General features: G+C 31.7%; 2 protein-coding genes across 3 annotated transcripts; both read right to left on the reverse strand.

Moving 5' to 3' along the window:
* Nucleotides 1–2,099: 2,099 nt before the first annotated feature.
* Nucleotides 2,100–7,401, reverse strand: LOC125843668 (protein CNGC15b). The gene is made up of 8 exons (XM_049522836.1): nucleotides 7,241–7,401; nucleotides 6,087–6,263; nucleotides 5,142–5,694; nucleotides 4,840–5,052; nucleotides 4,110–4,402; nucleotides 3,799–3,910; nucleotides 3,401–3,637; nucleotides 2,100–2,883 (listed from the first exon to the last, which is right to left on the reverse strand). The coding sequence occupies exons 2-8, from the start codon at nucleotides 6,113–6,115 to the stop codon at nucleotides 2,188–2,190; spliced, it is 2,133 nt and encodes a 710-aa protein (XP_049378793.1). The 5' UTR covers nucleotides 6,116–6,263; nucleotides 7,241–7,401; the 3' UTR covers nucleotides 2,100–2,187.
* A 5,837-nt stretch (nucleotides 7,402–13,238) lies between these two features.
* LOC125843673 (receptor-like serine/threonine-protein kinase NCRK) lies at nucleotides 13,239–18,768 on the reverse strand. 2 transcript variants are annotated; one of them, XM_049522844.1, is made up of 11 exons: nucleotides 18,655–18,768; nucleotides 16,862–16,904; nucleotides 16,557–16,643; nucleotides 16,341–16,451; nucleotides 15,974–16,084; nucleotides 15,514–15,783; nucleotides 15,114–15,355; nucleotides 14,714–15,010; nucleotides 14,351–14,587; nucleotides 13,964–14,191; nucleotides 13,239–13,570 (listed from the first exon to the last, which is right to left on the reverse strand). In XM_049522844.1, the coding sequence occupies exons 3-11, from the start codon at nucleotides 16,624–16,626 to the stop codon at nucleotides 13,265–13,267; spliced, it is 1,872 nt and encodes a 623-aa protein (XP_049378801.1). In that variant the 5' UTR covers nucleotides 16,627–16,643; nucleotides 16,862–16,904; nucleotides 18,655–18,768; the 3' UTR covers nucleotides 13,239–13,264. The 2 variants fall into 2 exon arrangements, with proteins under 2 accessions (XP_049378801.1, XP_049378800.1); XM_049522843.1 differs by lacking the exon at nucleotides 18,655–18,768 and adding an exon at nucleotides 17,519–17,672.
* Between the last annotated feature and the right edge of the window lie 3,527 nt (nucleotides 18,769–22,295).

Genomic DNA, 22,295 nt, shown 5'->3' on the forward strand with positions numbered 1-22,295 from the left:
AAGGATAGTTTAGTTAAATTATCTTTTTTTAATTAGAATGGTCCGATGGGATAATGTTATTTTCATCGAAAAATGACTTGACATCATTGATGTATATGTATTGTTTGTTTAATTCATTAATAATTTAAAATAAGTTATCAATCAAATAAAACAGACATATATGTATATACTTTAAAATAAAAAAATAATCTTTCTTTTAGCATTTTTTGTCTTTAACAATTAGGTAAATATTAAATATTGTTGTGGGGCGTTATAACGGTCAATTACGAATCGAACCGAAATCGATAATTCGAATCGAATAAAAATTATTAGTTTATCACTGATGAGTGATTGGTTAGCAGTATTGATAACAATTTTGATTATTTTTTTGTTATCGGATTATCAATTCTTAACAGTTTGAGTTTTTTTCTTAACAGGTCGACCAATAACCCGATAGTAAATTAAAAAATTATATTTAAACCATTTTGAATATAAAGTCCTTGACTTAGAGTTTAGTTTCCTACTTTTATTTTTGGCTGTCTCAAACTCTTTATTCTACAATGTAAAAGTGTTTGCTTTTGAGAAAAGATACAATTTGTGAACTCATGTTCATTGGGTTTGTCGCCTTGTTTCTAAGTGATTTTCAATGTTTTTTTTTGTCAAATCTTAACGGTTAAATCGATAACCGAACCGATTACGATTAATAACCGATAAGCCAATATCTTAATGATTCTTTAAAGGTTTAGCATCTCTACAAACTGATAACCAATAAGCCAAATTGATAAATTTCAAAATTGAATCGAACCGACCGATACGCAGATTAGTAAGAAAATAAAAAATATACTGAAATAAATTAGACAATTATAAAGATATATTATTGTATAGAGAAATTTTAATAATAAAAATGCTTATAAAAAAACCACTTGCATTAATAAGGACCCAAGCAAACTATTACATATCGATATTATTGAGATACATTAATAATAAAATTAAAACAACCACTATATTATTACTCTCAATAATATCATGAATAATTAAATTCATCATACGTTTTGCAAATTTGTCTTCCTCGCGATAACATTCACAATAATGTTGAATACATCTCCATTTTTTTTCTTAATAATTCTAATTGTAATATTGCAATTTAAGAATATTTTTAAAATGTAACTACCAAGAATATATATATAGTGACATAGAATTGAATGTAAATTGCTACAAATTTATGGAGTGAATTATTGATTTGCTAAGAAAATAAAAGGAATGCAAAAGGGCAAAAAATAATAAGTATTCATTATTTTATGGAAAACGATTTTCATTAGTTTTGTTACATGGTCAAGCAATATTTTGGATGTAGATTGGTACAAATCTATGAAGTAAATTATTGGTGTAGACAGTGAAATTTTATTTATAATTTGGAAAAGGCTCATAAATATCGATCTTTTTTTTTGGCTCAAGAATATCTCTAGTCTATTGGAAATAACTTAATCGTTGTTTTTGGTTCAAATATACCCCCTTGACTCCTTCTACCTTTTAGTCTAAAAATATCATAAGCCTTTGTAATTTATTTATATTTATATATCTAATATTTATGATTTTAATATCGATTATACTTTTACCATATAAAAATCTGTAATTATATGATTTAAACTAAATAATTTTTTGGTTCTTTTTTTCCTTTAAATTGTTTATGCTCAAAAGTTTGAGTTAAATATAATCTCGTAAAGAATATTACTAGATCGGTTGTCAAATCTTTTCTCGGACTTCAAGCCAAGGATTTGAATCTTTATAAGAACAACATATCTTTAAATTTAATATATATTTTCTCTTGAATTTAACTAATATTTTTTTAGCTCTTATAATATTATCATATCTCAACACAACTCATATTCTAATTAATTCACCAAAATATGTGCTTTGGAGTTGTATGATCTATTTTCTTAGTTCACTTATTCTTTTATTTTATATGAATACTAAGTCCAATAAAATTTAAATAACTTCACTCATTTTTAAGCCACAGTTCTTTTTTTTACACTTTTTTTTTCCCTCTGGCCTGTTACTATAATTTACACTGCAGCAATAAGAGTTTTTCTACTTTCACTGAAGTTTAAACTTTAAACAAATATTATGAAAATCCCAATGTACATAGTATAACACCTCTCACATTTGTATACTTGTGTATATTCATATGATATATTTGCTCTTTTTAAGTTACTCTTCATCAACTGAGAAATCAGGCTCTGCAGGCTTCTGTAGTGAGCTAACTGCATTGGAATCCGAACTCGAATGTTTGTGAAGACCTCTTCTACTTGTTGTCAATCTTGCTGCATAGGCTACAAAGCCTGATCCAGGTGCAGATGCATTCTTATCCAATTGTACGTTTACTGACTCAGTTTCATCCATAAGATTCTCCAGAGCTCTAAGCTCGGCTGCACCCTTTCGTTTTTTATGTCTACGCCATGCTGCTTGGATGAAACATGCAGCCCAAGTTCGCCACTGGTGTGAGTAGAATCTGAATTTGTGCCTTAGTTGTTTGCTATGTAGCCTCCGGAATTGTGCTGCAACAAACTTTAAGTCCTCTGCTACTAGCGCGAATGACTCTACTTCTGATACTGCTTTTACTGTCCTAGTGGAGGATGGTAGAATCACACCTGGACGTGGATCGAGTGCCCATGTTAACAGTTCCTCACCACAGAAGTCGCCTGGACCAATGCGACAAGAATTGAAGAAACCAGTACGACCACCATTTGTTGTGTAAGAATCAAGATTCCCTCGAATTATGAAGAGCATTTCGTTGACAGGATCACCCTCGCGCACAAGACAAGTGCCTTGTGTGCATAATGCAGGTTTGAGCCTCTCACATATTGCATCCAACATCCTTTCATCCATTTGATCAAACAGAGGAACCTATCAAGTTTCAACGATGGTTAGTCAGATAGGTATTGTACTAACATTAACATAAACAGACACTCAAACTTGGCCTCAGCTGGCAAAGTAAGTCCTCCAACTTTGAGAGTGCACATCTAGACAGATACCTCAACTCAGTCTCAACTGACAACTAAACACTCCAACTCTCCCCGCTGTGTCTCGTGGACACTAGACATTGACATGATACATAAATTTTAGGAGGTGTGTACAAGATCATTTAGTAAGTTGGTGTGTTCAACTGACACATTGGAGACAAGTTGAGGTGTCTAGATATGCTTACTTACCGGATGACTCCAAGTTTGAGTGTCTGTTATGTATTATGCCGAAATGCCTTGTTTTTTTTCTTTCTCACACTACTTTCTAGTGTATTAGCATGAATCACGTTTGGTTTCCTCGACTATATTCTAGTATTGCTTCGAGTACTCCAAGAACAAATTCATTCAACTTCCATGCATACCAATACTATACTATAAGATGAAACAACTATAAGACTCACCCTTCGAACTAGATCATAGCACAAATGGCGTTTGATATCTCTACGGAGATCTAAAGGAAGTCCTTTCAGAAGAGCTTCCTCGTCAACTCCTCTTGTAGCCACCCATTTGTATTGATCATACTTCCGTACAGACTGTCTTAGTTCTTGAGGTAACTGCCTATGATGCATCCATTGTTCTGTATCAGTTCTCCTGATTCTCCATTCCTCTAATCTGACAGTTGTTGATTGGAGATACGTCTGCCAATAAAGTGCGTGAGTATATATGTATATCCAACAAACAAACTTAAGTCATGTTACAACCTAAAGGCTTTGAAGAATATCTCAAATGTGACAATATTTTCACGTAGGGTTGTGGACGACAAGACGAAAATGCAGTAAGGGTACACGAGTGGACTTACTTGCATATTTCCAATCAGCAACGCAAACAGAACTAGGCCAAGAGTTGCTATTATGATGGCAAAACCTATCTCTCCAATGTAAGTGCTTGTTGCGAGATTTTGCCCAAGAGAACTGTGTATCAGACAATATAAAAATGAAGTCAAGATTCAACAACAACATATCCAGTGTAATCGCACAAGTGGGGTCAGGGGACGGTAGGATAAGCAAACCTTACCTCTACCTTTGCGAGACAGAGAGGCTGTTTCCCTAAACACTTATAGAAGAATTTCATATTCTGTTTCACTTCCCTAAACATTTTAAAGTGCCTTACCTTAGGTTCTTCAAGCCCCACCATAGGCAGTAGAAGTATTTGTTGAAAAACGAAGCAGTTGTAACATTAGCTGTCACGGCATCACTGTAAATGCCAAAAGGGTAATCACTAGTAGTAGGATCACATTGCTTTGTAATATTGCTGGTCTGGAACCAGGCACTTCTTTGTGGTTCCTTGACCCTTCGACAATCAAAATATCCAAAATCACACGATCGCTCCTCAAAACTGCAAGCGTGTCTCCAACAAGCTTCTTGCCTCTCAATTGATAGAAGGTACCAGCAAGCTCCTCCTACCTATATTTGCAAATAAGAAAATATCATTGATTTGTATACGAAAAAATACCATTGGTACTTGTAATTGAAAGTGGCTTATGAGAACAAGCTTGGATAAAAACTGTATAAATTTTGTAGAACGAACTAGGACTGAAATTCAGTCCAAAACATCTCAAATAGTCCCAAATTTTCGATTTGAACCCTCTCTCGACATTCCAATTCTTTTGAGATATCATTTACTCGAAATAAAGTTTGTTTACAGCAAAATCGATTTTTAGAACTTGAACTTTGAGCTTCTTTAATGTCTGACAATAGAGTTAACACTCATTTTTAGTTTATTTTTCTTCCTCAAGATCTGCTTGCTCTTTTCCGAGCAAATTACTCAATTGTATAATTTCAATGCTATGTTATATGCAACCAAAGTAAATTCTTAAAAACTGCTATTTGAATCCACTTACATGGCTGGCTAACATGTAAAGCATCAAATTGTAAGCAGCTCCAGCCCATGCCGTTTCAGTGACAACGCCAGTAGTCTTTACTATTTGTGATGACAGCGGAAATATGAGATAGAATCTCGGGAGGTACTGAAAAATGATAATGAATCTAAGGACATTCTTCGTATTTGCCATTGTTGAGCCACTTAAATTTGGAATAATGCCCCAAATTAATACCTGAAACGTAGGGACAGCAATATTCGTTAACAATATCAATTTTAGTTCCACTAAGGAATGCAGTTAACCGAATTTTACAGTTGACAAACCTGTGGTAAAGGCAGGGCAGCAATCAGATCAATCCAGAAACCTTTTTTGTAGTATCTTTGAGCTATTTTTGAAGAATCTATAACAAGCTCTCCTCTCCCAAATACTCGAGAAGATGGAGCAACATAGGCAGTTCTAAACCGAATATATATCTGAATCATATAAAAGACATCAGCTATTGATCTAATAACTGTAAGGGCAATTTCAAGATTAGTTCCTATATCTATGCAGACTTCATCTTGGACCACCGGCAAGTAAAAGAATAGAGGGTCCACGAATAAACCAATTAAACAAGCAACTAAGAGAATCTTGTTCCATCTACGAACTGTAGGTCCACGAGGATCAAGTATCTTTTTCTTCACTCTTTCATAATCTTCTGAGAAAACCCGCGATAATACTTTAGCCTTCAAGGATTTCCCAGTCCTGTTAGGTTCCATTTCACTCATTCTACTAGCTGGCTCAGGTAATCGTGATCCATCAATCTTGTACTTAACTTTAATCACATTATCTCCATTCATCGCTGCATATTTTGTTGATTCAAGATCATCTTGGAATCTGAAATTAAAAAATAACCTTATAACATAATCGATGATGATCAACAACAACAACAAACCCAATATAATCCCACAAGTGGTGTCTGGGGAGGGTAGATTGCACACAAATCTTACAAAACAACAACAAGACAATCGAAATATCAATAAACAATGAAAACAAGGCAATAGCAACAAACAGAACAACAACAAGATAATCAGATATCAAGGTGAAACAACAAGCAGTAATAGATAATACTAAACTCTGAGAATCGATGACAAATTGATAATTTCATACATAATTTAAACAAATTCTCTGATACAAAAAGATGAGCATAATAGCTAGCAAATGAAAGATCAAACAGAACAAGAACTCATACTAGATATCATAATGGAATATGTCAAAAATGGACTAACCTTACGGATCTTGAATTACCATAAGCCATGACCACTAACTTAAAAACCCGTCCCAATAATAGGACTTCAGTCAATTAACCGCATACACGCGAAGCAACACAGCTCGTACTCAAGAGTTTGAGCACACTATACTCAAAGATGATAATCTCCCAAGAGCTTAAATTATAGGCTTTTGATCTGTGGAACATAACAAAAAGAGAAGGTCTGTGACTATCACGGACAAATAACAAGAAAATGATACAAGATGAATTATAAGCCAAACAAGACAAAGAGAACTAGCTGCTCTTTTTTCTCTTTCAGTAGAAATCATGTGAAGAACTGAAAAAAGTTGAATACATATACACATTACACATAAAGTAGCAAAGACTCTACAATTAATACTCCTAACTTTTACAAGTCTAAAATATAGACTAAAAATTCAAGTCAAACTTGTGACCAAGTCTTCAAATCTCATTGTCTGGTTATATAGTCTAGCAAAAATTCCACATCTTTCAGAGAAAAAAAAATACATCTTTGATTTCTCAGTCCATTGGTTGAAGAATCAGTCAACACCTCGAACCAACCTTAAATACATTAAATTTGTATTATAACAAACAATAACCAAAGAATGCATCAACCCTTTAGAGCATATACTATAACAAAACAAAAAAATTAGTCATACATTCTATAGTGAACAGACAAATTCATATAGAACACAGCAAGAAAGTAAAACAAAAAGCAATACATTAAAATCTACACTCAGTGAGAAATATTGATAGAAAACAAATTCTACTACTAGACAAAAGAGCCTCCAACCATGAAATTATGAGTTCGAGTCACTAACGAAGAAAAAAGGTTGGAACTCCTACTAAGTGGTAAAAATAATAAAAATACTAGTACTACCCTTTGATAAAGCAACTAACAATCAATCTTTGAGGAACAAAATCAAAACTTTTAGTATTTTCTTTTCAAGAACCTTTTTTTTTTTTTTTGGTTTGCTGATTTCTGTTTGTTTTTTTATAAATTTCAGAGAAAAATCAGAAACCCAATACACTAAGTAAAACCCAAAAAGGGAAAAACACCAAGTTTTTTTTTTTTTAATAAATAACCATAATCTTTGATTGAACAAAATACATACAGCATCAATACAAAAAAGCTTTAAAAAAAAATCAAACCTTTTATTTTCTTTTCAAGAATCTTCTTTTTGCTAAATTTCAGAGAAAAATAAAAAAACCAACAGACTAAGTAATGCCCAGAAAAGGAAAGACACAAACTTTTTTATAAAATAGACAATATTTGTTTCTCCCCTTTGCTATTTGCAGCAACCCCAGTTGCAGAAATTTGGGAGAGAAGGATTTTCAGTTACAAAAAATGGGAATTTATATATATATATAAAATAAAATCTGAATTTCTTTATTTTATTCTATTTTTAGTGAGTATAGTACAGTATCAGTATGAAAAAGACAAGATTGTAATTGTGTAAAATGAATATGTTTTTTGGTTTTCTATTCAGTGTCCGGAGTCTATATTGAAGCTCCAACTAAAATTGAATCGTGCATTGTAGAGTCCATTCGAGATGAAATTAATAACAGGCAAGAAAAAAGTTCACAACTGGCTTAACTGTGTTTTGGATTTTCTAAAAATCCAAGGAGTTGACTAAATGGATAGTGTCACGTGGCAGTGTAAACATATGCTGCTATTTAATTTTATTTTATTTTACAACCGACTTATATTAATGCATAAATAGTCCAATTTTAATTTTTAATTTGAAATCAACATTTGTTTATGAATTATGCACAAAATTACAATTTCAAATTCTTCAAAAAAAAAAAAATGGATTTTATCAATTATCGTATTGTATTGTTAGTTTAAATACAATGTTTGTTTTGATTGTTTCTTAAATTCTATTATATCGTATCATTTAAATCAATCGTTAGGTAACAACGAAAAGACCTATTTTTTGTAATGACTAATTTAGTGTGATTGCGTCGTTATCTTAATATTTTCTTTTCATTTTGTTTTTATTTGTTATTTAATAATCATATTTCATCTTTTATCATAGTTTTTCATAGTAGTTCTACACCGTACCTTACTTTTCTTGTAGGTTTATCATTAAAATTATGGATGTGTCACGTTATGTAACAACGAAGGACGATACAATTTATCCAAATAATGTATTAATTAAAATGATACAATACGATACACTACAATGCAATATTATACATCATGAAACAATATGTAACAATCATCCAAACAAAGTACAAAAGAATAACTAGTTATTGTTATTGTTGACTAGTGAATTATTGTAAGATAATGTGCATTTGAAAGTTTGTAGGAATAACATGTAATCGAAAATATTTTTTTATAAAAAGGACTGGATAATGCATTTAGTAATGCGGCGTTTTAGGATATTATGATATATTTGTTTATGAACTATGAGTTACTTATTTGGAAATTATATAAAAATTGAAGAAGTTTTAATTGTTTTCACAAATTGTGGCGCTTTTATGTTTATGATAAACAAAATTATAACTTAGGAAATTAAAATTTCAATATTCATCACTCTCTAAAATTTTAAAAGAATATTTCCTATGGACTAATTTATTAAGTAATTGTTTTCTTTTTTCTTAAAATATTTTTCTCCTAATATGTTTTGACCTTTCATAAAATTGTACGGACATTTGGGGCTTGTACTTAGTGGAAATCTAGTCTCTTGGGAAATACATTATGTTCCTTAATTAGCAACAAATGGAATCTAAACCCCCACTATTTTTGGTTAATCAATTAAATTTTAATCTTTTTAAAGCCCAAATTGGATTAAGAAAGAAAGATTTAAAATTGTTTACCTAAGAGTGAAGTTAGATTGGTGGATCGTCATCATGATTTGAGATTAAATTGATTTAAAATTTAAATTTTATTTGAACATGTAATTTAACGAATACTATTTTTAAATATTTGAAATGTATATATTTTTTGATAATTTATGTATGTAAAATAATGTTTAATGTCACGATCCAAGTTATTATCCCCATTAATCTAATAGATTCTACATATTTTCACGAGCCCCCCTCTGTTATGGCCATCAAGTTTATAATATGTTATGTTTTAAAGTATATCTACAAAATTCTCCAAATTGTTATTAAATGAATAATCCAACATGCAAAAATCTTTAATTGAAGAAATGTTAAAGAAAAGAAGAGAGAAGGAATTGATTCACTTTAAAAGAAGATAATATTCTTCACTACTTTTTCTACTTTAGCATCATTCATTAACCACATTGTGTTATTAGAAAGAAAGGAAAAAATCGTGCAAATTTCAACTTTAAATGAGTACCAATAAGTCAATAGCATTAGTATATAAATTAGTGTTTATATTCACCACCTTTATGCTTGAAAAATTGACTAATTAGTGCTAACAACAATAGTTGCATTATTCATGTTGTCCATCAATTGCATGAATAGTAATACTTCTAGAAGAATGAGAACTCCACTTCTGATATAATTTATTTTATGGTACGAACTCGATAAAATTCAGTAATATTAATTATATATATTTTTTTAATTTTTATTTAATATATAAAAATTATCAAATTTAGAACTCTATAAATTCAATAAACTAAAATTCTGAATTCATAAAATTAAAATTGTGAATCTCCATCGTTTACACGCTGTCCAAAGACTTTTTAAATTTTAAGCAGAAACTAAAAGATGAATATAATTAATTTATTTTTTATAAAAAGGAAAAATAATCCAACTGGATAGTTTGACAATAGGGGTTAAAGGGAGTTCAATCATTGTCCTAAATTTATTTTGTCTTAGTTCACAACTGTCAAAGGGATGTTTAGGTAAGATTGAAGTTTGTTAAATGTTTAGCTAAGAATGAGTAGAATTGAATTATAACTATGACTTTTGGAAGATTCACATGTGACTATTCGATTGAATTCAATATTTTTTATTCTAATAATATATTAATATTTTAAATAAATGTATTAATTATTAAATTTAGAATGCAATTATAAACGTTTCAAATTATCATTCTAAAATTCAGAATTATAAAGCTGAAATACTAGATTCGCCCCGAGGGGTGACAACCTTTCCATCCATACCTAATTAAACACTTATCAGTTATTATAGCATATATTTCCAAGAGACCACACTTAAAAGAAGAAATTTTTGATTTTATGTGTGTATATAATACACATNTACTTATTAAACTTATTTTAGCTTGATTTAGTACTTTTAAATTATGATCATTTGCATTATGACTTGTTAATTTGCAATATTTGTTTTACGCGATTTCATTATTATTATTTTTTTGTTGGGTATTTTAGTGTCATCTCATATCATATTTTGTGTTATTTTCTTAAAAAACACCTTAGATAGTTGTATTTTGGTAGGACTAGAGAAATATTTAAAGTACAAGTAAATTATATGTTTGTATGAATACTTTACCGAAAAAACCCGAAAAAATCCGAAAAAACCCGAGGTTGAAAAACCTGAGTTTTATTGGTTTGGTTTGATTTATAGATTTAAAAATCCGACACAAATGGTTTGGTTTGATATTTGAAAACTCAAACCAATCCGATCATGTACACTCCTAACTTGAGCTGAGAAGATTGATCGGAAACAATCTCTCCGTTTTTATGAGGTAAAGATAACCTATAACTGCTAAGGTTGTGTACTTATCTATTTGTTAGTAGTGGTATAAAGTTGTACTTTATTATATCAAGTAGGCTTTTGATTATGTAATTTGAAGTTCAAATTTAAATTGAAAAATAGATTTTTAGATATAATATGTCTATTATTTCTTATTACGTAAGAAATTAACCACCTATTAATTATGTATGGTTATCTTAACTTCCAATTCAATGCACAAACACTACTTATAAATGAAATATATGCTTATTTAAAGCACTATAATTAATGCTTCTTTTATTTTTTACAAATAAATAAAATATAGCTTCAATGAAGTGCTTATATAATTCATTGAAGAAACAAGAATGTACATGTTATAGCCTTGAATAAAAGAGATGGCCAACAATCAATTCATGGTCTAATTGAAGAAACAAGAATGTACATGTTATAGCCTTGATTAAAAGAGATGGCCAACAATCAATTCATAGGAGACCATGACTAGTCATCTTAGCTAGATCAAGGTCCACATCTTTGTCAATTGGTTTTGTAATTTTTTAACAAATTTATTTGTAATTATTGGGCGGTTCGAGTCAGAGTCAGGATCGAATATGACACCTACTTGGTGGGATTAGTTGAAAAATGAAGTTGTATCTTTACTATTTTAAATTATATCTTTTGATATAAACGTAAGTGTTTGATCCTAATAAGTGGTATCAGAACCAAAATCATGCGACCCATGAGTTCAATTTTCAAGAGCAACATATTGCATAAAGCAAGTGTTGGGAGATGAATTGTTAGGTAACACCAATATATTATCCATGGGAAGGCCTAAGAGGGGCCTGGGATGGCGTGATTCAGAGTCATGATTGAATATAATGTCTTTTTTTTTTTGTGAATTTAGTTAAGAAATAAAGTTACACTTTTGTTATTAGCTATAATTTTTGACATGCTCAATTATAAACACTTGAACCTAACAAACGACATCAGAACCAGAACGTGCGTTATGTTTGGTATTCCACTCCATTTTATTTTTTTCTTAAATTCCGTACGGATTCAAACTATGTACTATATAAATTGAAACAGAAGGAGTATATAATTGCATGACGGTGGGGGGTTTATTTGTAAATTCACATTGAGGTTAGAACTGCCGGCAAAGAAACTAATGTAAGGTGTTGGGTTGGGCCCCCGACATTGACAGCGAGATCTCGCGGCCCAAAGCCCATCTATATTATATGGCCCACATGAAAATGCATATGTTGGAAGTGGGCCCATTTGACGTTAGCTTAAAGAAAAAAAAACTTATAATAAACAATTTCATAAAATAATAATAATAATAATAATAAAAGAATTCTAACCTTGTTTTTTCTTTAGTGGAAAAGATGAAAAATTGTACTTATGGTACTATTTTGTTGTACTTTAAAAATGTTAGCTTGTTTTTTTTTGCGCCGAGGGTTATTAACCATTGGAAAGAGATGATTTATCTCTGGGATAATAGTAAAATCTGCATATACTCTATCTTTCCTCAATTCTAACATTGTTTTTTTCTCAAGTGGAAATCTGTTGTTTCTCGTACTTTGATTATCTATTGTTTTGTCATAGTTACCGTTTAGAACTAGACAACTTTGAAATGTTTTTTCTTTAGTTGAGGGTCTGTCGGAAACAACCCTCTCTACCTCTAAGATAGGGAATAAAGTCTGTATATATTTTATCATCCACAAACTCCATTTTGTGAGGCTACACCGAATGTATTATTGTTGTTGGGAAAGACCAAAAATTAAGAAATTTTGAATTCAGACCTTGTTTTTTTCTCAAGTGGAAAAGAACTAAAAATATGTTACTATATGTTGTTTCTCGTACTTTGACTATCTATTATTTTCTTGTAGTTACTACTAGAATGATTTGTTATACTTTCACTTTGATTTATTCTTTTTGTGTAGACGACTTTGAACTATTTTTCCTTTAGTTGAAACAACTTCTCTACCTTCTACGATAGGGATAAGGTTTGCGTATATTCTATCATCCACAAACCTCACTTTGTGAGACTACACTGAATGTATTATTATTGTTGGAAAAGACGAAAAAATAAAAAATTTTGAATTCAAACCTTGTTTTCTTCTCAAGTGGGAAAGACGAAAAATGAATAAATTTTATTTTGTGGCTTTTTGAGTTTAGACATTAGATATAAGCTGGCAGGACGGTTGTTGTGTGGGTCCCGCCTGCCTGCCAAACATTTCAACCCGCACCATCCCGCCCCACATAGCAAAATTTTCTATTTTCTTTCTTAAAATGTACCATATGATAGTGTATCATATTTAGACCGCTTAGAGAAATCTAGGAAATGACTAGTAAAATACAACTAAAAAGAGCAAAGCTCAATGCATAAAGCATTACGCCTTAGCAGAATTCGAGAAAGGGTCACACCCCAGGAGGTGTGATGTATACAGGCTAACCTAGAGATCATTTACAAAAGAAAGACGACTATTGTAAACCTGTTTACATCAATTGAAAAAAAAATGCCTTTTGCGCGAAAAAAATGTATGTTGTTTTACCTGTAGCATGACTCTGTCAACACTTGTTCATGTGTACTGTTGGCATATGAAATTTCTCAAATCGCGGTTCAGTTAGATCCACTGCTTCATCATCATGTGCACTCCAACATTTGGAATTTGAACTCTGGAGGAGCAGATTTTCGACATATGCAGCTGGAATAACGTCTTCTTTTGGATCACTAGATACTCTACAATGAATGAATGCACAATTTGGCAACAAGCAGTGAGCTGCGCGATTCTCAGATGTGATTTGCTTGATCTCCTCGGCTTCAACAAAGCCCGAACTTTCTCCATTACTCTTGTTGTCATAACTGAATGAGTCCTATATAATGTGTAGACAGGTTTCTCAGCATGATGAATGTTTAGATTACAACAAAAACTGTACTCGAGGGCCAGTGGCATACTGTTTGAAACTCGGAACATAGTGGACCTTATCTTTATCTAAGGCAGGGTTCGAACCTATGCAGCATTCGTAACATTTCATAGATGATAAATATATAGGATTCCTAACATTTCAGCTAGATGAAGTTTCTTCTAAATCGGAACGTATATGTACATTGGCATATAAGAACCTAGTCTCTATGTTGTATAGGCATACAGAATAGTTGGTAATGTTTATCCGTTTTGTGAAGTCGATAGATCAATTAAACAACTATGCAAACATAAAATGGCAGCATGTCAATAGAAAACCAAAATAAGTTTAGTTCATGTATACCTTGAAGTCATCTCTCGAAAAGTGTTTCCGATTAGATGTTTCAGGTGCAATAGTTGACAAAATTTGAACAACTTCACTCATAGTTGGCCGAGAATCTGGGTCCAGTAGAAGACACTCTTTAGCCAAGTAAGCCATTACCTGCAATTCTTCCTCTTCAAAATCCCCGTTCAGATTTGGATCAGGCAATTCTGAGACCACACGTCTACTGTCTAGTAGACGAGGGGTGGCCTGTATTTAGATGAAAATTAGTAATCGCCATTATCTTTTTTCGTGAGAGAGGACGGAGGTTTTGCAAAGGAGTCTGATAACATTAATTCAATGTTCAAATAAGTAGAAATGCTATTGAAATGGAGAAAGGAGGAAAAGCATTTTATTAACTTTCCGTACCCATATCACGAGGCTTTCTTCTGCTTTGTTGGCTGACTTATGGATTGGTTGTCGTCCGGTTATCAGTTCAAGGAGCACAACTCCAAAGCTAAAAACATCCGACTTCAGAGAAGCTCTTCCAATAATTGCATATTCAGGTGCAAAATAGCCAAATGTCCCCTGCATCCGAGCAGGAGAGCTGGAACAGCTAGGAATACCATCATTTTGGAGGTGCTTCGCCATGCCAAGATCAGTAATCTGAACACATTATATTCAGGTAGTCAGACAAAGTGGGATATAGTAATAACGGAAAATGAGACTATTTACAACTTGTAGGTATTAAAACTCTGGCAATCATAAAAAGACGGTAATTTTCAAACTTACCTTAGCTCTATAGTTATCATCCAATAGGACGTTAGTAGACTTAACATCTCGGTGTAAGATTCTTGGTGCAGCTGCTTCATGAAGATACTCCAAGCCACGTGCAGCTCCAAAAGCAACTGCGACCCGTGTGCTCCAATCCAGATGTCTCCCGGAAGCCCCATCCAGACAATCTCTCAGATTGCCATTTTCCATGAATTCGAAAACAAGCAGCCTCTCTGCATGTTTACCATGATGCTCGGAGCAGTAGCCAAGCAACGGAACCACATGACGATGATGAAGTCTTGAAATGAGTTCTATCTAGAAAATTTTAAGAACATATTTAAATAACCTTCTCATCATGTGTAAAGGCTCCCAACCATGTTTAACACATAAGGTGAATGATCCTTGTAGGTATTATTACCTCTGTCAAGAAAGCAGAGTCAGCGTCCCGCCCTGCCTGAGTTTTAATTCGCTTAATTGCCAGAGCTTTTCCATCTTTGAAATAACCACGGTATACGCAGCTGCTTCCTCCCACCCCAATCAAATTGGAATCAGAGAACTTATTGGTTGCACTCTCTAAGTCAGCATATGAAAATTGAATAATCGTTCCGTAAAACACTTCTGGTTTTCTTTTGAAAAAAATAGATGCTTTGGGAACACAACCTACAGGATAAAAAGTTCAAAGAGAAACGAACACAATTCGAGACATCAGGAAGCTCATACTACATAGCGAAATCACTCTTAAGGATCGGAAGAGCAAGTCCATCCTAAGCAGAAAGTGATACAATATAACATCTGTTGTTTCATTTCAAAGATGTTACCTGCAATACAGTTGGAGGAACCTATGTATCCTTCATGTTCTCCAGTTGTAGTTCCTTGGCTTAGTATTAAGTTGGTAGCACTGTTGCAACTTGTATATTTGTCGGACGAAAATAGAGATCGTTGAATAGAATATTTATCCTTTCTATAGGCATAGCACAACATTGATGCAACAAAACCAAGAGTTATGACCGTTGCACATAATAAGAGAATGATCAAAATAACTTTGCTGGATATCTTCTTCTTTGCTGATTGTGTTTCAAGTTGAGTTCCTATCAGAATGAAACACATAATTAATCAACTGTCTGAACCTGTTAGTATTCGCAATCCAGAAAAAAGAATTGAGCAAAAACTAGTGTGTAGAGAGCATAGAAGAAAAGCAGATAACCGCAACAAACAGTTGATGCAATGAATCACTCATTTGATTGACGTGTTTCGAAGATCAGACATGAAGAAAAATACCATAACGGCAATCACATGCTGTAAAACAGCTGCTGTGATTATGATCAGTAGCCACTCTAGGAAATCCATCAGGTGCACATATACATATCCATTTGTTCTTGCTTGATTCCTCTGCAAAAATGCATAGAACGAAATTAGTGCGGAGTGAACTTTTCTACATTGTATGATCCTTCATATGACAAGATCAACATGTAACAAGGAAAGAGTCATCTCAAGTTTTCTAAAGAAACAATTGCCAGTTCATGAAAAAGACATCACGTGAAACTTTTACTTGCTTCGAATAAGTATTCACAGTCCAAACACTACAGCAACCGTGACACAGTACTGCAGCAAAAAGCTTTCTAAAACAAGGTAAAGAAAATCATACCAATAGTGCAATCACAGGATGATGAACAGTTTTCTGGAACGGAAAAACTTGGGTTGGCAAGACAGCTGCAGGTCCAATTACTTGTTACTGATGCATTATGCACTTCTTCATCTGATAAAGACAGATGCAGACAGTGTTTCAATTTACTGCATGTACATTTAAAAGGGAATTTACACGGAAGGAAGCATCCGTAATTCTCTCAACAACAATACTCACCGCCAACAATTTGCTGTATCCACACCAAGCTAATGATGAAAGCAATTGCTGCTTCCTTTCGACCCCTCATTTCTTCTTGTCAAATCACTGAATTGAATTTAAAATGAAGATTAATTTAGAAATTTTCAATGTTAGTTGTGCATGTTCTTTGAGGTTCAAACCATCAAGTTTTCATATGTTTGAAAGCATTTTCAACTAAGTAACTCGAACGAATTCACTCATTCAGTATAAATCCTTGAAAACATTGTAAAAGCTTTTGGTAACAACACAAATATTTCAAAATAATGAGTAAAGAGATATCTTACCAAAGAGTAGTTCATTCACGAAATTTTCATCTCAAGAACCATTCTGCAAGAAGGCAATCCCAAATTATTACATTGTATAACAACGAAAATGATCATAACATCATCCATAAATCATTATTCTGGTACAAAGAGAAAAGACGAGGAAACTAGAAGATATCATATTATCCACAAATTGCCTTTCAGTACAAGAGAAAAGACAAAGATCAGAACAGCCTGGAAAACAGTTTTCAGATTCTTGTCCTCTCAGTTTGATGGAAAGGTTATTCTATTGGTCTAACATGATAATTAAACTCGAAAGCTGGAATTATAATAAACATAAACAATCGAACAGTAAGAGTGTGAATGATAATTTGTAATCTACGATAGTTAGGACTTAATAGACAGTAGGCCAACAAATGTAAGTAGGTTTGAACTTCTCTAGATGTACATTTAAACAATTTCTGTAGCACAAATAGCTGAATGATAACTAGGTAGTTAGTAAGTCTCCTGAGAGAAAGTGATGCTCAACTAACAGCTCTAAATGCAGTGTTTCGGAGAATCAAAATGACAGAGTGACAGTGTCCGTAACATTTGGAAGGAAAGAAACAATTCCACACGCACAAGCATAGACAATCTCAATCAAGCATCAGCAACATGTATATATATATGATATCCTACCACATTTCTTGAATAGTACAACCGCGCCATGTGCTCCTCTCGTATCAACTAAGTCTAATTTTTGTGATCAAAAGCGGAAATTGTTAAACTTTGAGATCAAGAAAATCTTATCCTCCCTACTTAACTATGCTTATTCACCATACAAGGTAGACCTATCAAAGATTAAGAACAAAAAGGCCAAAAATAGTCATCTTGACAACACACACCTAAGACAAAGACATTTCATTTTCCAACTCCATCCATCAAAAAAAGAAAAAAATACTCACTTTTAAAGATTTAAAAGGTCTGTTAGATAGAAAAATATTCAATTACAAAGCTGAAACCAAACTCCATGAAAGCAACCCAATTTTCAAATCAGAAAAAGACTTGTCAACAACAATCAAAGCAATAACAAATACATTGTCAAAATACAGTAACAAACTAATAATTAGAAGCCACCGCACGGAGACAGAATTTTCACTAAATTAAGGAGTTCAAAATATGAAAAAGTAAACACACAATGAAATCAAATGAGGTTCAACATCTACCATATATATATACATAAAAAAAAAACTTTTTTAACCATAGTACAATTTTCGACTCGGTGACATAACACATCAAGAAACCAAATGGGGTTCATCATCTACTATTTATAAACATAAAAAACAACGTTTTTAACCATATATAAACAGTACAATTTTCAACTCAATGACAAAACACAACAAGAAACCAAATGGGGTTGATCCTCTACCATATATATACATAAAAAAAAAAAAAAAAACTTTTTTAACCATAGTACAATTTTCGACTATAAAACACATCAAGAAACCAAATAGGGTTCATTTTCTACTAAATATATACATAAAAAAACAACCTTTTTAACCATAATACAATTTTCGACTACAAAACACATCAAGAAACCAAATGGGGTTCATTATCTACTACTCCATATACATAAAAAAAAAAACAACTTTTTTAATCATATATAAACAATACAATTTTCGAGCCACACATCAAGAAACCAAATGGTATTAATCATCTACCGTATACAATACATAAAAAATAATTTTTTTAACCATATATAAATAATATAATTTTCCGTAACCCCGTCATACATTTTGACCAATATGGTATGGTAGAAACAGTAAAGTGTTTACCAACGGTTAGAAAAGACTTTGCTTCCAAGACATTTTTGATAGAATCTGAAAAAGCTGTTGTGGCCTGGTGGCCTGCAACATCAACTACAAGTAGCTAAGCAGAGTTTGTTTTTTCTTGTATTACTACTCCATTTGTGGACTTTCTTGAAAGTGATGTTTTTTTAAAAATAAAAAATAAAATTAATTAAAAAGACGTGCATATATGATATGATATAATAATTATTTTTTTTAATTTAAAAGGAGACCCACAAAATTAGTGTCGGCTGTCGAGTAAAGATTAATAAAGTAGAAATTAACAAAAAGGGAACATTAAAATATTTGATGCTTTTCTTGTCTAATTTACCAATATTTTGATTCTTAGAAGAGGGAAAAATTACAAAATTTCAAAAAATATTCCCTGTTTTTTTTTTGGTATTTTGTGCTGATTTGGTTTTCAATTTGTTCATATAATAACTTTATCATTTACTTAATCAAATAAAATTAAGAAGAAATGAACATATTTTTGCTCTTTTAACAACAATTATAACATATACAGTGTAATTTTATGAGATTTATCATTTACTTAATCAAATAAAATTAAGGAGAAATAAGAATATTTATGGTCTTCACCAACAATAACAACATAACGAGTGTAATTCCACGAGATTTATGCTCTACTTAATTAAATAAAATAAAGAAAGAAATAAACATATTTATGTTCTATAACAACAACAATATATTCAGTTTAATTCTACTTTAACAATAATAACATACTCAATACAACCTCATGATATTTATGCTCTTTAACAAACAATAATAATAACAATATACTCAGTGTAATTTCATCACACGAGATTTTATGTTCTTTAATAACAACACACCCAATAACCCCAAAAGATTTGCTCGTTAATGACAATAACAATATACCCGATTTAATTCTACGAAATTTACGCTCTTTAATATAAACGTGAATATTGGCTCCAACAGTAAATGAAAGAATTGAATATTTTCAACAACAACAAAAAAAAACAATTATTTTTACTCTGAATTTTCATACAAAACAGTTCACGTAATATGTCAAATTAGCATTTAATTTGAGTAATTTTGTGCTGCTATTATTTTCAATAGGTCCACAAATGAAGAATCCAATTACTTTATTTTCAAACACTAATTGAAAACGAAATGTACCATTAATTTAATATATCCATCATTATTAAATCTAAACACCAATAATAATACAAAATAATCGTCATTATTATTTCTTAATTTTATTCTTCTGTGCCGACACTGGAAATTAATTAAAATCACAATAAAATTAAAATTCGTCGACGGCGTACCTATAAAACTCTCCGGCGACGTCGACGGTGACTTTGAGCTGTTATTTGTTTATCTCTTCGTATTTCTCCGTTGTCGATGAAAATCGGAGAAGATGCCGGAAATGCCACGTGTACAAGTAAAAAAAAACTACGACGGAAATTTCCCCAATAATTCACCGGAGAAGCTGCAGGGAAAAAATAAAAGTTCCGATGCCGAGTAGAAGAAAATTGGCAATGCACTGAGCATTAGCAGAGTAGTAGTAAAAAGCTTGCAGAGTTCAACGACTGAGCTGCACAGATTTCGAGGAAGCCACGTGTATATACTTGTGGGCCCAGGGAGGCTCCCATGTGGAAATTTGGACTTCCCAATGCCAAATAAAAAATTTTGAATTTTAGCAGTTGCCACGTGGCATATAGTTGACTAAGAGAAAGAAAATAATCTTTGATTTAATGATTGAACTTAGTTAAATAGGTATATAAAATAAAATTGATTTGCATAATTGTACGATAACAATTAATTGAGGAAATATGTATCTAGTTTTATTCTTTATCTTTATAAAAATATAAAAAAAATTGATAGACTATCAGTTTAAGTAAAGCATATAAAATAATAGATACTTAAAATAAAAAATAATTGACAACAACAAATAGTAGCTAATGAACCCGAAAAGAAAAACATGTTTCACTATTTACTCACATTCTATCATAATTTTTCGATTATCATATTTTTCTATTAAGGGTCATGTCTTTGCTAAGCTTCATGCAAGATTTTCATTTCTTGTTTAATCATTGATCTCCATGACTAATTCGATTTACCTCTATCTCATTTTATCGAAGATTGCTTTGTTTTTACAATAGTTTTTCTACCATTTTTTATTTTTTCTAATATTTTTACACATCTATCTTGGCTAAAATAGCATTTTGTGGATATGTGTATTCTTGACCTATCAACACTCTTGTTCAAACGACACTAATGTTTTTCATGGGACAATACAACAACAACAACATACCTAGTGAAATCCCACTAGGTGGGGTCTGGAGAGGGTGGAGTGTACGCAGACCCTGCCACTACCTCGTAGAGGTAGAGAGGCTGTTTCTGAGAGACCCTGTCATGGGACAATGTAAATTATATTTAATTTCTACTAATTCTAAAAAAAATAAAATTGTAAGTTAACAGGTGCACATACACCCCTAAATATGTACATGGCTCCGCCTCTAATAATAGGTCTAGTCACTACTTTATAAAGCTTTCCTTTAATCCATTATGATACATTCTTATCGCATAATATTGAATTAAATCAACCGCCTCATTTCCATGTTGTGTCTTGTACATGTAATATATTATATTTTTAAATTTTAAATTTACATTTTAATAAAATTTACTTATAAATATCTTTTAAGGGACCTGATAAAATATATATTAATAGTGTATAAATATAACTCTCAAAAGTAGTGATAAATAAAAATGAGAATGAATCGAGTAATTTAGATAAATACGTGATATTTTATTTGATAATTCTTATATAAATACGTAATGTCATTAATTAGCACATATTTAAATCACTGACATTTGTAATATTGTTATTAATATGGTGCCATTGAAATCCCATATCATTAATACGCTATTGGAATCATGTCATCATTAAAAATGAATATAATGACAGTAAAATTTGATAGTAGGTACATTTATTTAAATCAATAAATATATAACATGTCTTTATATATATATTGTTAGATTTAAGGAGAGGTAACGATAGATTGAGAAAAAAAATTGAGAGAAGTGATTAGAATGTTATATGATTACAAATAAGAGAGTGTGAATATTGATGATTAGGGTACATTTTTATGATTATTCAGAGATTGTAGATAGTAGAGCGTTTTTATGATTATAGATAAGAGAGTGAATATTTATGATTAGAGTAGATGTGTAGTTGATAGTAGTGTGAAATCATGATTATCAAAAGTTTCAATTTATATAGCACATGTGCATAATTGAAGGGGAGCTTTGGCGGTGGATGTCATGAGATCGGAAGATCACGAGTTCGAATGATAAAAATAGTCTCTTGCAGAAATGTAGAGTAAGACAGTGTGTAAAAGACCTTTATAATCCTATCCTTTCTCAAATCCCGCATCTAATAATAGTGCATAATTAATATGTACACTAATTATGCAATAATTATACACTTTATAATTAGATTGGCCTTTGGTACTCCCCTTTTTAAAACAATTAAATTTTCCTATAAGTGTTTGATTTCCACTTCTTCAATTGTAACGTACCACCTTCTAGTAGGTACAATGGCAACGTCTTGTAGGCAATTTGTTTTGACGCAAACATCAATAGTTGAT

Source organism: Solanum stenotomum, chromosome 11 (assembly GCF_019186545.1).
Source record: "Solanum stenotomum isolate F172 chromosome 11, ASM1918654v1, whole genome shotgun sequence".
Taxonomy (NCBI): Eukaryota; Viridiplantae; Streptophyta; class Magnoliopsida; order Solanales; family Solanaceae; genus Solanum; species Solanum stenotomum.

Coding starts and splice junctions, on each gene's coding strand:
- LOC125843668 (XM_049522836.1), bottom strand. CDS start 6,115: ATGGCTTATGGTAATTCAAGATCCGTAAG. Junction 5,695..6,086: donor GGTAATTCAAGATCCGTAAG/GTTAGTCCATTT, acceptor TTTTAATTTCAG/ATTCCAAGATGATCTTGAAT. Junction 3,911..4,109: donor TGGGGCTTGAAGAACCTAAG/GTAAGGCACTTT, acceptor TCTGATACACAG/TTCTCTTGGGCAAAATCTCG.
- LOC125843673 (XM_049522844.1), bottom strand. CDS start 16,626: ATGAGGGGTCGAAAGGAAGCAGCAATTGCTTTCATCATTAGCTTGGTG. Junction 14,588..14,713: donor ATGATAACTATAGAGCTAAG/GTAAGTTTGAAA, acceptor TAATGTGTTCAG/ATTACTGATCTTGGCATGGC. Junction 13,571..13,963: donor TTTCGAGAGATGACTTCAAG/GTATACATGAAC, acceptor CACATTATATAG/GACTCATTCAGTTATGACAA.